The 10714-nt window shown below is 52.3% G+C and overlaps 1 protein-coding gene across 3 annotated transcripts; it reads right to left on the bottom strand.

Annotated features, from left to right (window-relative positions):
* Positions 1–1619: 1619 nt before the first annotated feature.
* On the bottom strand, positions 1620–10279 carry TBXT (T-box transcription factor T). 3 transcript variants are annotated; one of them, XM_027079170.1, is made up of 8 exons: positions 9811–10279; positions 9064–9328; positions 8167–8301; positions 7278–7339; positions 7101–7162; positions 4955–5131; positions 3779–3908; positions 1620–1893 (listed from the first exon to the last, which is right to left on the bottom strand). In XM_027079170.1, the coding sequence occupies exons 1-8, from the start codon at positions 10014–10016 to the stop codon at positions 1620–1622; spliced, it is 1311 nt and encodes a 436-aa protein (XP_026934971.1). In that variant the 5' UTR covers positions 10017–10279. The 3 variants fall into 3 exon arrangements, with proteins under 3 accessions (XP_026934971.1, XP_026934979.1, XP_026934989.1); XM_027079178.1 differs by having other exon boundaries at positions 4955–5128; positions 9811–10016; XM_027079188.1 differs by lacking the exon at positions 4955–5131 and having other exon boundaries at positions 9811–10016.
* Between the last annotated feature and the right edge of the window lie 435 nt (positions 10280–10714).

Below are 10714 nucleotides of genomic sequence, written 5' to 3'. Positions count from 1 at the left end.
AATATAGTCCCAGCCTTCAGAGAGCAGTCAGGGTGATGGAGGAGACAGACAAGCTTCCTGGGAAACACCTGCACTGCAGGATCCCGGGATCGCAGCGTGTACCATCCACCCCTCACCTCCTTCCCTAAGGCCCCTCACCCTTCTCCAGTAGACTTTACGCCTGGGGCCAGACCACTGAGGCCAGTTTACTTCCCAGTCCTACTTGGGCACTGGTTTTTTTAAAAATATTCTTCCAGTACTTTTCTATCAAGAAGTCTTCTGATCTGGGGTATTTCTACATGAGTTGCAATAAAACCTAGTAGGAATAAAACCCAGAAAAACTTTAAGTGGCAAACAGTTTACAAGAAGCACGTCCCACTTGGAAAGCAGGCACACACACAGTAAAAATACAGCCCTTTACACTTACATTCTAAGTTAGAAAGCAGAGGTTCAGAATATCAAGCTTGAACCAGTAGGATTAAAGGAAGGATTCTGCCACTAGATGGAGAAATTGCCCCAGTCTAGCACAAGCGCGGTTCTGGCTCCCTGCTGGGAAATCTTACCTGCAGGAAAGATATTTACAAGGGCCATATTGTTTAAATGACTGTGGCAACTACACCTTACATTTATAAACGGTAACATTTTGTCAATTCATTTTGTGTATTTTTGCTTGAATGGGGTAGACATCCCATATTAATCTTTATGGCATCTGTATGTCCTACATTCTGCCATTACCATATTCATGATTCAGTGCCGACTATTTAACTCTCTGGAAAATCTTTTAACGTTGCATTTTGTGGCCATTAGCATTGAGTAAATAAATACATGCAAATTTCACTTCCAGTCCTGCAACTGATTAGGTCAAATATTAAAGTCTGGAACAGATTGAAAGCGCTTCTCCAGGACAGTCTTAACCACCAGCTATAACGAACAGCAAAATCTCATTCCGAAAGAGGAGAAGTTTGAACAATAACTAGACCGACCAAATTTGCACATTGCCTTTATTTTGCAGAAAATGCCTTCTGCTGATTGTCTGTGGCTACATTATCAGGAGAAAAATATAAACAGCTGTAGGTTTAACAGTACAAGAGATTAGCTACATATGCGTAAAATAAACACATGCTAGCGGGCAGAGCTGGACACTTCCACTTTAACTACAATCTGCCGTCCTCAACTATGATTTAATTATGCCTTTCACAGCTCAGCTCCAACTGCGACCCCTGCCGCAAGGGGGACCTGAAGGCTACTTGAAAGCAACAAGGAAGAGAATTAAAAGTGTGCTTTTTATCTCACTAGAGTAGGACCAGTGGAGTTTACATATGTGCCAGAGTCACCTACGTGCTGTCCGAGAAACAAAGTTTCTGCATGCGTGCAAGTCATTTCACTGTGAATCGCGGCGAGTTGGGCCAGCTGCACTGCTTGCACGCTCGAGTTCACCTGCAGCACACAAGGACCCAGGACGGCACTGCCACCACCGAGGATGGACAAAGGTGGTGTCAGTGCGGCTCTCCAACGAACGTGTATTCTCCTCTTATTTATTTTAAGGCCTTATTCCCTTCCCCCTCCCCATGAGCCTACCAATCAAACCAAGACTTGCTGCCACGAGAAAGTCGTTGCATCCTTAAGACACAGGCTCCGGCTCACATGGACGGAGGTGACACGGGCGTCCATGAGGCTAGGAGGCGGGCCTGGGCGGAGGCATCGTACTGGCTGTCGGCAATATCTGTGGCCGAGGAGGCCCCTTCGTACAGTGGGGATCCCGAGGAGGAGGGAGCGGAGACTGGATGGGCGAGAGAGGCAGAGTGAGCAGAAGAACCTCGAAAGAACTGGGCTCCCAGCCCGTTGGATATCCCTGCCGCCTGGGCACCGGGGGTGATGGTGCCGCTGCTCACAGACCACAGGCTGGGGTACTGACTGAAATGGAAAGATGGAAAAACAGACAAGTCAGAGACCTGGGGAGGGGCTCCAGATCAGCTGCAGGAGGGGAGAACAAGCCCCCCAAATCCCACTCCTGGTAAGTGGGTTACATGGCAGCTTTCTTTCAAACGGGCCCCTTCCTCTGTGTCACTAAACCACACTCTGACATGCATAGAAGTTATTGTCTCATGTATTAACAATGAACAAAATCATTAGGACAAAATCAATAGTTAAAAAGGCTGCTGACGTAGACATAACTCCTGGCAGAGCAAAACACTCCAGCTTTGCTCATGTTCAGAATCCAAAATTCTCAGATATACTGAATCAGATGTTTCAGAGGATGTGTCTAAGTATCTGTTAACTAGCACGCCCCCCACCCTGCAGGGATTCCTTCGAGGGGGACGACAGGCTTCTCAAACACCGAGTGGTGGAGGGTGAGCGTCCAGTGGCTGCCGTATGGGCAGCACATCTCAGCACGCGTTAGTTAGCCTGACCCACGGCAGGAGGAAGTGCACCAGCAGTGAGACCCGGAAGCAAACCCTGGTTAAATAGCTTTATCACATTAGCCTTGTTCTGCGACCACCTCTGAGGCTCTGTTTCCCCATCTCTGAAAGAAGGAATTGGAAATGGGTATTAAACCCCCCGGTCTGGGAACACAGGCTTGAGTAGCATGACACTAGGCTACAATTTTGTTTCAGGAAAATGTCTCTCTCTTATAGTAGAATCCTTTTATAAATGAATAATGAGACTATACGCTGTCATGGGCTATACAGTTCACCAAGCCATGTCCTGCACTTCAGATGCATTTGAACGTGCAAACGGGCCTGAGTTAAGTGAGGTAGGTTACCATCCCCATTTTACAGATGCAGAGAAACAAGGCTCCGAGATACACTGACAACCTCTAACATCCTCGGGGCGGGGGGGGTGCCCTTTGTAACCTACAGACCATCCAATTCACAGCAGTTTTCTAGATGCCTTCAGAGCCTTGGAAGAGCCCGCGGATTAGGTATTGCTTGCTTCACTTTTAACAGTAGACAATCAGATTCTTATTTTAAAGGAATTGTTTCCTAAAACTAAAGAATTAAGATCTTAGGCAAATAGCGATATTCTATACACAGAAACTGTTCTGCTTTTGAGGTCAAGATGCCTTGTCTACAGACTCAGTCTGCTGTAAGCCAACTTGTCCAATCATTTAATATCTTTGAGTCCATTTCCTCATTAGAAAATGTGGACTGACCTCTAGGTTTGTTATTTTAGTTCTCTGTTGTAATAATCCTATGAAGAAGTGCAGTACATTTACCGACCGGCTCGATTTTTTAAGCCAGTCTCCCTCTATATCATTTTCGAGTTAAGAAAATAGTCATCATTCTTTACAAGTTACCCAGCATATACGTTAAGAACATTGATTCTACATCCACAGAAATCCAACAAAGTTATTTCCTTAATTTAAATCCGCCTGTCAAAAAAGGTTCTGGAAACATTTCTGCAAAATTCACCTACTGACCCCAATAACCCTGTAAAGACAGGCTGAGGCTGGGGTTATCTAGTGCCCTTTTCTTGAAGAAACAAGGCTCAAGAGACTTGTCCATCACAAGAACTAGTAAACAGCAAAGCCAGGATAGGGTTCCTGGTTCCCTTGTGTCACAGCCCAGCTCCCATCCAGCCTGAGGGAGCAACTGGTCTTTCCAGAGGACAGGCTGAAGCAGGAATTCACAGCATTCGTGTAACCTGGGGTCCCCGGACACACCTGGCTAAACGGTCAAGTTATAAGCAAAAACTCAACACCCATAAGTGAAGGGCAGAATAGAGGCCAGTGAATGAGACGGCATGAAGTCATAGGCACTCCCGGGACAGTTTGCATCATTCCCCAGACATACGTTACCTAGAGCCCGTAGGAGAACCAGCATTCGGACTCATGGGGAGCATGCTGGTGTGGGCAGGCATTCCAAGGCTGGACCAATTGTCGTGGGATGGGAGCATGGACAAACACGCAGATGAGCTGTCAGAATACGCTACGGGACGTAAGAAAGTGTCATTACTGGTGGGATCTTCCAAGAGTGACAAAGTGCATTGAAATACTACCAATAGCTGGAGCTACCCAACGTTGAAAACAAAATGTGTGCGATATTAAGTAGAGAAAACAGTCCGCTAGCCTGCGAAATTGGTCATCAGAGGCTAACACTTATTGTCCAATGTATATATTTGAATATATTCCAGTCCCCAGGCTTTTTCTTTATCATTAGATCAACAGCTGCCCTGTAGAAATGGAATCCTACAATCCCATGTTTGAGGATTAATGACCTTTAAAAATAAAATCAATGCAATTTTAACCTGCCTTTTCCCCAAAGGATTATTTCTTAAGAATTAAAAGGGCTTTAGAAACCAGGCAAAATTTAAAATATGATCTTCTAGCCTCTGGCTGGACAACTATTTCCTTCCCAAATAAGCTCCTTTCATTTCAAATCAGCTTTAATTGCTTCATTGTTTTATGGTGTTCATTCACTTTTTCCCTCCTTTTGGAGCCAGACAACATGAAGTCTGGGCACCCACGGTGTCAGAGAGAATTAGGTCCAGGGGTCTTCACGGGCTGGCCCGCTGATCACAGGACTCGAGCCTGCACCAGGGTCGCCTAGGGGCTTGTTGAACCACCAAGTGCTGCCCCCCCCACCCCAGAGCTGCTGGTTCTGTGAATCTGGGGGCTCTTCAGATGATACTGGGGCTGCTGACCCGGGTACCATACGTGGAGAAACACACGTGTGTCAGTCAAGCTAGGAACTCGAGTGCCTGGCTGGCCCGACATCATCACTTTCGAAGGGTTCATGAAATACCCAAACCTGGGCGCCTAGACATGGGCCCACAGTCCTGGAGTAAGAACGCTGGAGCAACAACGGCCACATCCAGCCCCAAAGGCCCCCTGGACTGGACGTCTCTGTGGTCGAGCCAGCAGTAACACGGACATGAAAAGGAGGTCCCTCTGGAGCCCTGCAGACTGCCTTTCCCTTTCCAGAGGTCTTCCGGCCACCCCCAAAGCCCGGGCCTGCTTCCGCTCAGGACTTACTTGGAGAATTGTTCCGATGCGCGTAAGGGCTGGGGTAGGGGGCTGGGCGGTGGTTCCTCAGGGCCGGGTACCTTTCACAGCCGTGCGTGGAGGGAAGAGAGAGGGGGCCTCCAAACTGAGGGTGAGGGGTGGCAGGTGGACACAGGGTGCTGGTTCCAGGAAGCAACCACCCCCCTGCTGTGAGAGAAGAATGCTGAGTGCCTGACTTTTCACCACTTCCATTATTTAAAGGACAGGAGGGGAAGCCCCCAGAGGTGCAGCGGTGAGGGCTCCGAACTCACTGCCCAGGACCAGGTTCACCCTGGTCAGGGAACTAAGATCCCACAGGCTGAGCGTCATGGCCCCCCAAAACCCCAAAACACACAAACAAACAAAAACTACCAAAAGACGGGAGGGCAGAGGCCAGGAAGTGGCAGATCTTTTGCTCAGGATTCGGGAACACCGAGGACCCAGCGGAGTCTTCAGGTGCCTCAGGCTGGCCAAGGTTTCTAAACCCACAGGACAGCCGAAACCCTGGGAGACTGACCCCGACCTCAGCCAAGCCTGAAGCCTCCTAAACACCCAGAATCCTCCCGGCCTCTTAAGGGATGTTCCGTTCCCCCAGGCAGGTTAGCTTTCAGGGCCTACCTTCTGAGCTTGAATATAATGTAAAAAAAGACAGAATTCAGACTCAGAGCCAGGCGCATTCAGGACACACGGGGCGAGCCGTGCGGCGGAGGCCCTCGTCCCCCTCATCCCACCCCACACCGTAGCACGGAGGGGCTGCTGTCCTGGCTGGAGGGGCACCCGTGTTCCGCTCACCTTTCTTCTGCTTTAGGCCCACACTCTCCCCGCCTTACACATCAATCAGAACATTGTTCCAACATTGCCCTGCCCTCCTTTAAAACGCCAATTTCTTCTCCATTTCCTTTTTAACTTTAAAAAAGAAATCAGAAAAACAACCACTAGGAGGACGACAACTCTGGCTCCAATTCCCAAACTACAAACAATTCTTCAGACAACATTCAAATGAGGGGAAGGTCCAGATGTGGCCACAAAGTTTGGGCTCCATCACTTGCCAAAGCCGTTGTTCATATTCTGCTCTACGACGCGGCAGCCCATGAGCCACTTAGGAGAGCTGTTTGCTAAATTAGTCCAGAAGATGACAAGGAGGGAGGGAGGGAGGGAGGGAGGGAGACAGAGAGGGAGGGAGACAGGGAGGGAGGGAGGGAGGGAGGGGGAGGGAGGGAGGGAGAGGGAGGGAGGAAGGGAGGGAGGGAGGGAGACCGGGAGGGAGGGAGGGGGGAGGGAGGGAGGGAGACAGAGAGGGAGGGAGGGAGGGGGGAGGGAGGGAGGGAGGGGGGAGGGAGGGAGGAGGGAGACAGGGAGACAGGGAGACAGGGAGGAAGGAAGAAAGAAAAAGAAATAGAAAAAGAAAGAAACACACACAGTTTGAGGAGGGTGCCACGCTGGTTCGTCCAGACTCCTGAAGTGGGCAGCAAACACTAACTTTCCTCTCTCAGGGTCCCCTCCCTGCGTGGAGAGGAGGGCTAGACACAGCCCTTCCTCCTAACGGACTCTGCTGCAGACCTGCATCACTTCGCTGGCTCATGGAACTCCTAAAGGAAGCTAGACTTAAAGCAGACTTTCCCATCCTATGCTCCACTGCTTCCAGCATGAGCTGATGGGCCATACCCAGAACCGAAGCAGGCTAAGGGGAAAACCACACGTGATCACAAGCATCGTCCCAAACATGGTCCTCCAGTTTTCAGTCATTAACAAAAAGAGAAACCATCTCAAAGTGGATACGAGCCGGGCTCTCCTCTTGTCCCACACAGCAGGGTGTAAACACCCATCCAGGCCATGGCTGGAGCTGCCTTGAAGCACAGCAAAAGAACCCCCGCAACTTCTCCCCAGGCTTCTCTGTCAGGAGTCCTGTGGGCGGGGGGAGCATCCGCAAGCCCAGATGGAGCAGAGGCTGAGGGCCAGTAGGTTGAGGACCAGTCGTAACAGCATCAACACACAGGGCCAGGTGCCTCGCACAGCAAAGGGCAATGTGCTCCCCAAGGGCACCCAGAAGCCCTGTCTGCTCCATCCCCAGCTTCCAGCTCCCAGCAGGCTAGCCCCTGAAACAAGGTACATCTGGCCAGAGCGCAACAAACCGTACATGGGGAGTGCCCAGACTGCTGGCTGTCTCCAGGGTCTTCCATCACGTCCTTGTGATGGCTTCTGCCAAAGAAGTGCAGCGAATTGTCAAGGAGGACATTCAGACACAGTATTTGCAGCAATAGTTCAGCTTTCTGCACACTTCTTTGCTCAAAGGGTATAGTTAGAATTCTCTCACCTTTCCTTTGCATCAAGGAAAGCTTTTGCAAATGGATTGTATTTAATTTTAAGAGCTGTGATCTGAAAAACAAGAAGTTGCGTTTACTAGTAGGTTGCTCATTCGCCAGAGGATTCAATCGGGCCCCAAGAAATCAGGGACCCCCAGCGCCCCCTCTAAGTATTCAAATGCAATCAGATTATTTCCTGGTGTATCTTTCTATTTGGATCTGAAGTAGCCGAGGAATCAGCATATTTTATAAAGAAGAGCACAGTCACGGAAAGCTTTTAGAGGCTGACTTTCCGAGTGGAATTCACAATACATTTAACCTCCTGCTGACAGTATGCTATGTGTATCAACCAGACAAACAGGGCTCAGAACATAACCCGGGTCTGCTCGGGAACAGTGACTGGTTCTAGCTGGCAGTCAACACCCACCGACACCTTGACCCGCTAATCACAAACCGCCTGCACTTTGGGGTCAGACTTAGATACGGATTTACAGGCACTAGACTGGATTCTGTATCTAGGTGACTCCTCACACCACAGATTTGGAGGGATGCCCCCAACCCTTTTAGGAAGATTCCCAGAGTAAGGAGAGGCCCCCCGCCCCTTTCTCTGAAGTCCTGTTCTTAAATTCTTACAGTCCTTTAACCTAAATGTGTTATTTATCTTTTCATTTTGAGCCTTTAGTAGTGGACACTTTCATGGAAAACTAAAGGGGAACGTGCTTGAATGAGTCCTTATTTTAAAACTTTTCTCCCGCTGTTCCAATTTTATAGTTACGGTAAATTACTTGAAAGGGCACTAATTATCAGTCTAAAAGTACAATCATCACACAGGCTCCTGGCATTCCCGGGAACCTCCAGCAGAGCCTTCGCCAGACCGATGGCTGCCCGCGCCCCTCTCACCTCTTCGTTCTGATAAGCGGTCACCGCTATGAACTGCGTCTCCGGGAAGCAGTGACTGGTGATCATGCGCTGCGGACCCCCAACTCTCACGATGTGGATTCGAGGCTCATACTTATGTAAGGAGTTCAACATGATCTGAGAGACATAAACACGGGAATGGAGATCATCAAAGTCCTACCGTTAAGACAAGAAAACATCCACGTGTCCTGCTGAGGAGGAGAAAAATACATCCAAGATGCAGAAGACCCTGCAGCTCGCAGGAAAACGTCTTTCCTGTTGAAGTTGGTAGGTTTCCCATTAGGTGCTGCTCTCACCACTAGTTTGGAAAAGGAATGTGAGATGCTGCACACCATTAAAGGCAATGAATGCCCATCACGAAATGCTTTGACCTGGTAGAGTAAAGTTCTAAGGCTTCCAGGGCAGCTGCAGACAGCTTTAAATGCTTGAGCGAGATCGCAGCTTACGGGAACACCGGGTCTCCCAGGAACAATCCCCAAGTAAAGATGTTCTGTAGAAAAGGACAGATTTACAAGTTTGTTCAGACTCCACGCAGTAAATACGTGGACGTATTCAGCGCTAAAGCGACCGTTTAACTATCAAGACTGGTATTTTCTCTACCCCTAGGAAAGTTGAGGGCTAGGACGCAAAAGTTCCCCCAAACTTGAGATCTGCCTGAGTGTTCAAAGGGGAGGCTTTGCGCCCTCTCCCCGCTCTCCAGGCCTTGGTGTTACCGTCGTCAGTTTACTATAAACAACACTGCAGGCTGAACCGAGGAAGGCAGATGTCACCTCCGTGAGCGCAGCGCCCTTCCAAGACTCCCCGGGGACAAGGTGCAGAGTCTCGGGGGCCCCTCCTCGCGTCGTCCGCCGCCCCGTGTCCGCACCCCATCACACCTACCTGGCCCCCTCCATTGAGCTTGTTGGTGAGCTTGACTTTGCTGAAGGAGACCGGCGCCTTCATCCAGTGCGCCCCGAAGTTGGGCGAGTCGGGATGGATGTAGACGCAGCTGGGCGCCTGCGGCTCAGGCTTGCCCCCTGGCACCCACTCCCCGTTCACGTACTTCCAGCGGTGGTTGTCGGCCGCCACGAAGTCCAGCAGGAAGGAGTACATGGCGTTGGGGTCCAGGCCAGACACGTTCACCTTCAGCACCGGGAACATCCTCCTGGAAAGGAAGGAGCGCAGCTGGAGGACCCCGGATCTGACCCGTTAGAACGAAGAAGCCAGGGGCATCTGCATTTGGAGCAAAGAGGAGCCCCCTTGGGAACTTACAAAGGGGACGCCCGAGCGCCCCCCTTCCCAGGACTCTCCTAGATCCACAGGAGCCCTCCTCACTACCCACCCCCGGCCTCCAGAGGCAGGGCGGGAGAGGACCTGGCAGAGGGTTGCAGCACTCGGGTCCAGCCCGCGGGGCAAGCGTGGGCGAGGCGCGGCTCGAGGGAGTCCCCCGGGAGTCCTCATGCCCAGAAGTGAGGATTACGCGAAGAAGTCCCAGAGGGACAATTAGGGGCCACAAGGGTCTGTTCCCCAGTCTGAGCGGAAATGAGCAAAAAGACCGGGAGAAAGTGTTGGAAGGTAAGGAACTTTGCAGCCCGGCTGCCCGGCCCGCCCGAGCGCGTGGCACACGCCGGGTTGGTGCGCGCCTACCTGCCGTTCTTGGTCACGATCATCTCGTTGGTGAGCTCCTTGAAGCGCAGCCACAGCTCGCTCTCCTCCAGGCCCACGCGCAGCTCGCGTTCCGTGGGGTCGCCCTTCTCGCTGCCCGCCTGCAGCTCGCTCTCCACGGCGCTCAGCAGGTGGTCCACTCGGTACTGCAGGCTCTTCCCCGCGCCGTCGGTGCCGGGGGAGCTCATCCTCCCGCCTGCTCCTCCCCACCGCCCCCCGAAGCCCCGACTTGCTACCCGAGAGCCACCTTCGCCCCAGTAGGCGGCCGCTCTTCCAGGAAGAGGGGCCGCTTGGGCCAAGACCTGCGAGGCGCCCGGGTGCCAGCACAGACCTGGGAGGAGGACGAGGATAGAGATCCGGGGGGGAGGGGCGGGGGAAAGGGGGGGGAAGGTTATTCCACTTGAACTCCCGCAAGGAGCTACTGGAGGAGGTCTCCGGGGAGAGAAAATCACCCCTCGGCATAAATAGAGCCTCGGGAGCCGCCGAGGGGGCGCGGCGGATTGGGCCGCGCGCCCTTTGAAGTGCCAGGGCCGCTGCCCATTGGCCGCGAGCGGCCATATCAGACTCAGCCGGGCGCGCCGCGGAGGCGGGGGGCCAACAATGGGCTCCCGCGCCTGCCTTCTGTAAATCCGGAGCCAGGCCCCGCGAGCCCCGGCCCAGCGCCTACACCTCCGCCCTCCTCCAAATGTTTGCACCTCCATCAAAGCGGCCGGGCTGGCCCCGAAAGCCGGGAGGGGATGGGGGACGGACGGCGTGGGGATGGATGGGCAGGGCTCCCGAGCTCGCCCCGCACGCACCTCGCCGAGGAGTTGCCCGGCTGCCCGCGAAGCTCCCCAGCTCTCGCGCGCGGGGCCCTCCTCTCTCTCTCTCCCTCTCCCTCTCCCTC

Source organism: Aethalodelphis obliquidens, unplaced genomic scaffold (genome assembly GCF_003676395.1).
Source record: "Aethalodelphis obliquidens isolate GAN/ISIS:26980383/991018 unplaced genomic scaffold, ASM367639v1 scaffold3, whole genome shotgun sequence".
NCBI classification, from domain to species: Eukaryota; Metazoa; Chordata; class Mammalia; order Artiodactyla; family Delphinidae; genus Aethalodelphis; species Aethalodelphis obliquidens.
The sequence above is the reverse complement of the archived record's forward strand: the minus strand, read 5'-3'. Positions and strand labels throughout refer to the sequence as shown.

Bases quoted from the DNA above. Each gene is read 5' to 3' on its own strand.
- TBXT (XM_027079170.1), bottom strand. From the start codon at position 10,016: ATGAGCTCCCCCGGCACCGACGGCGCGGGGAAGAGCCTGCAGTACCGA. The intron at 9,329-9,810 runs GTAGGCGCGCAC...CTTCCTTTCCAG, and splicing joins ATCGTGACCAAGAACGGCAG to GAGGATGTTCCCGGTGCTGA. The intron at 1,894-3,778 runs GTAACGTATGTC...TTTCCATTTCAG, and splicing joins GGTTCTCCTACGGGCTCTAG to TCAGTACCCCAGCCTGTGGT.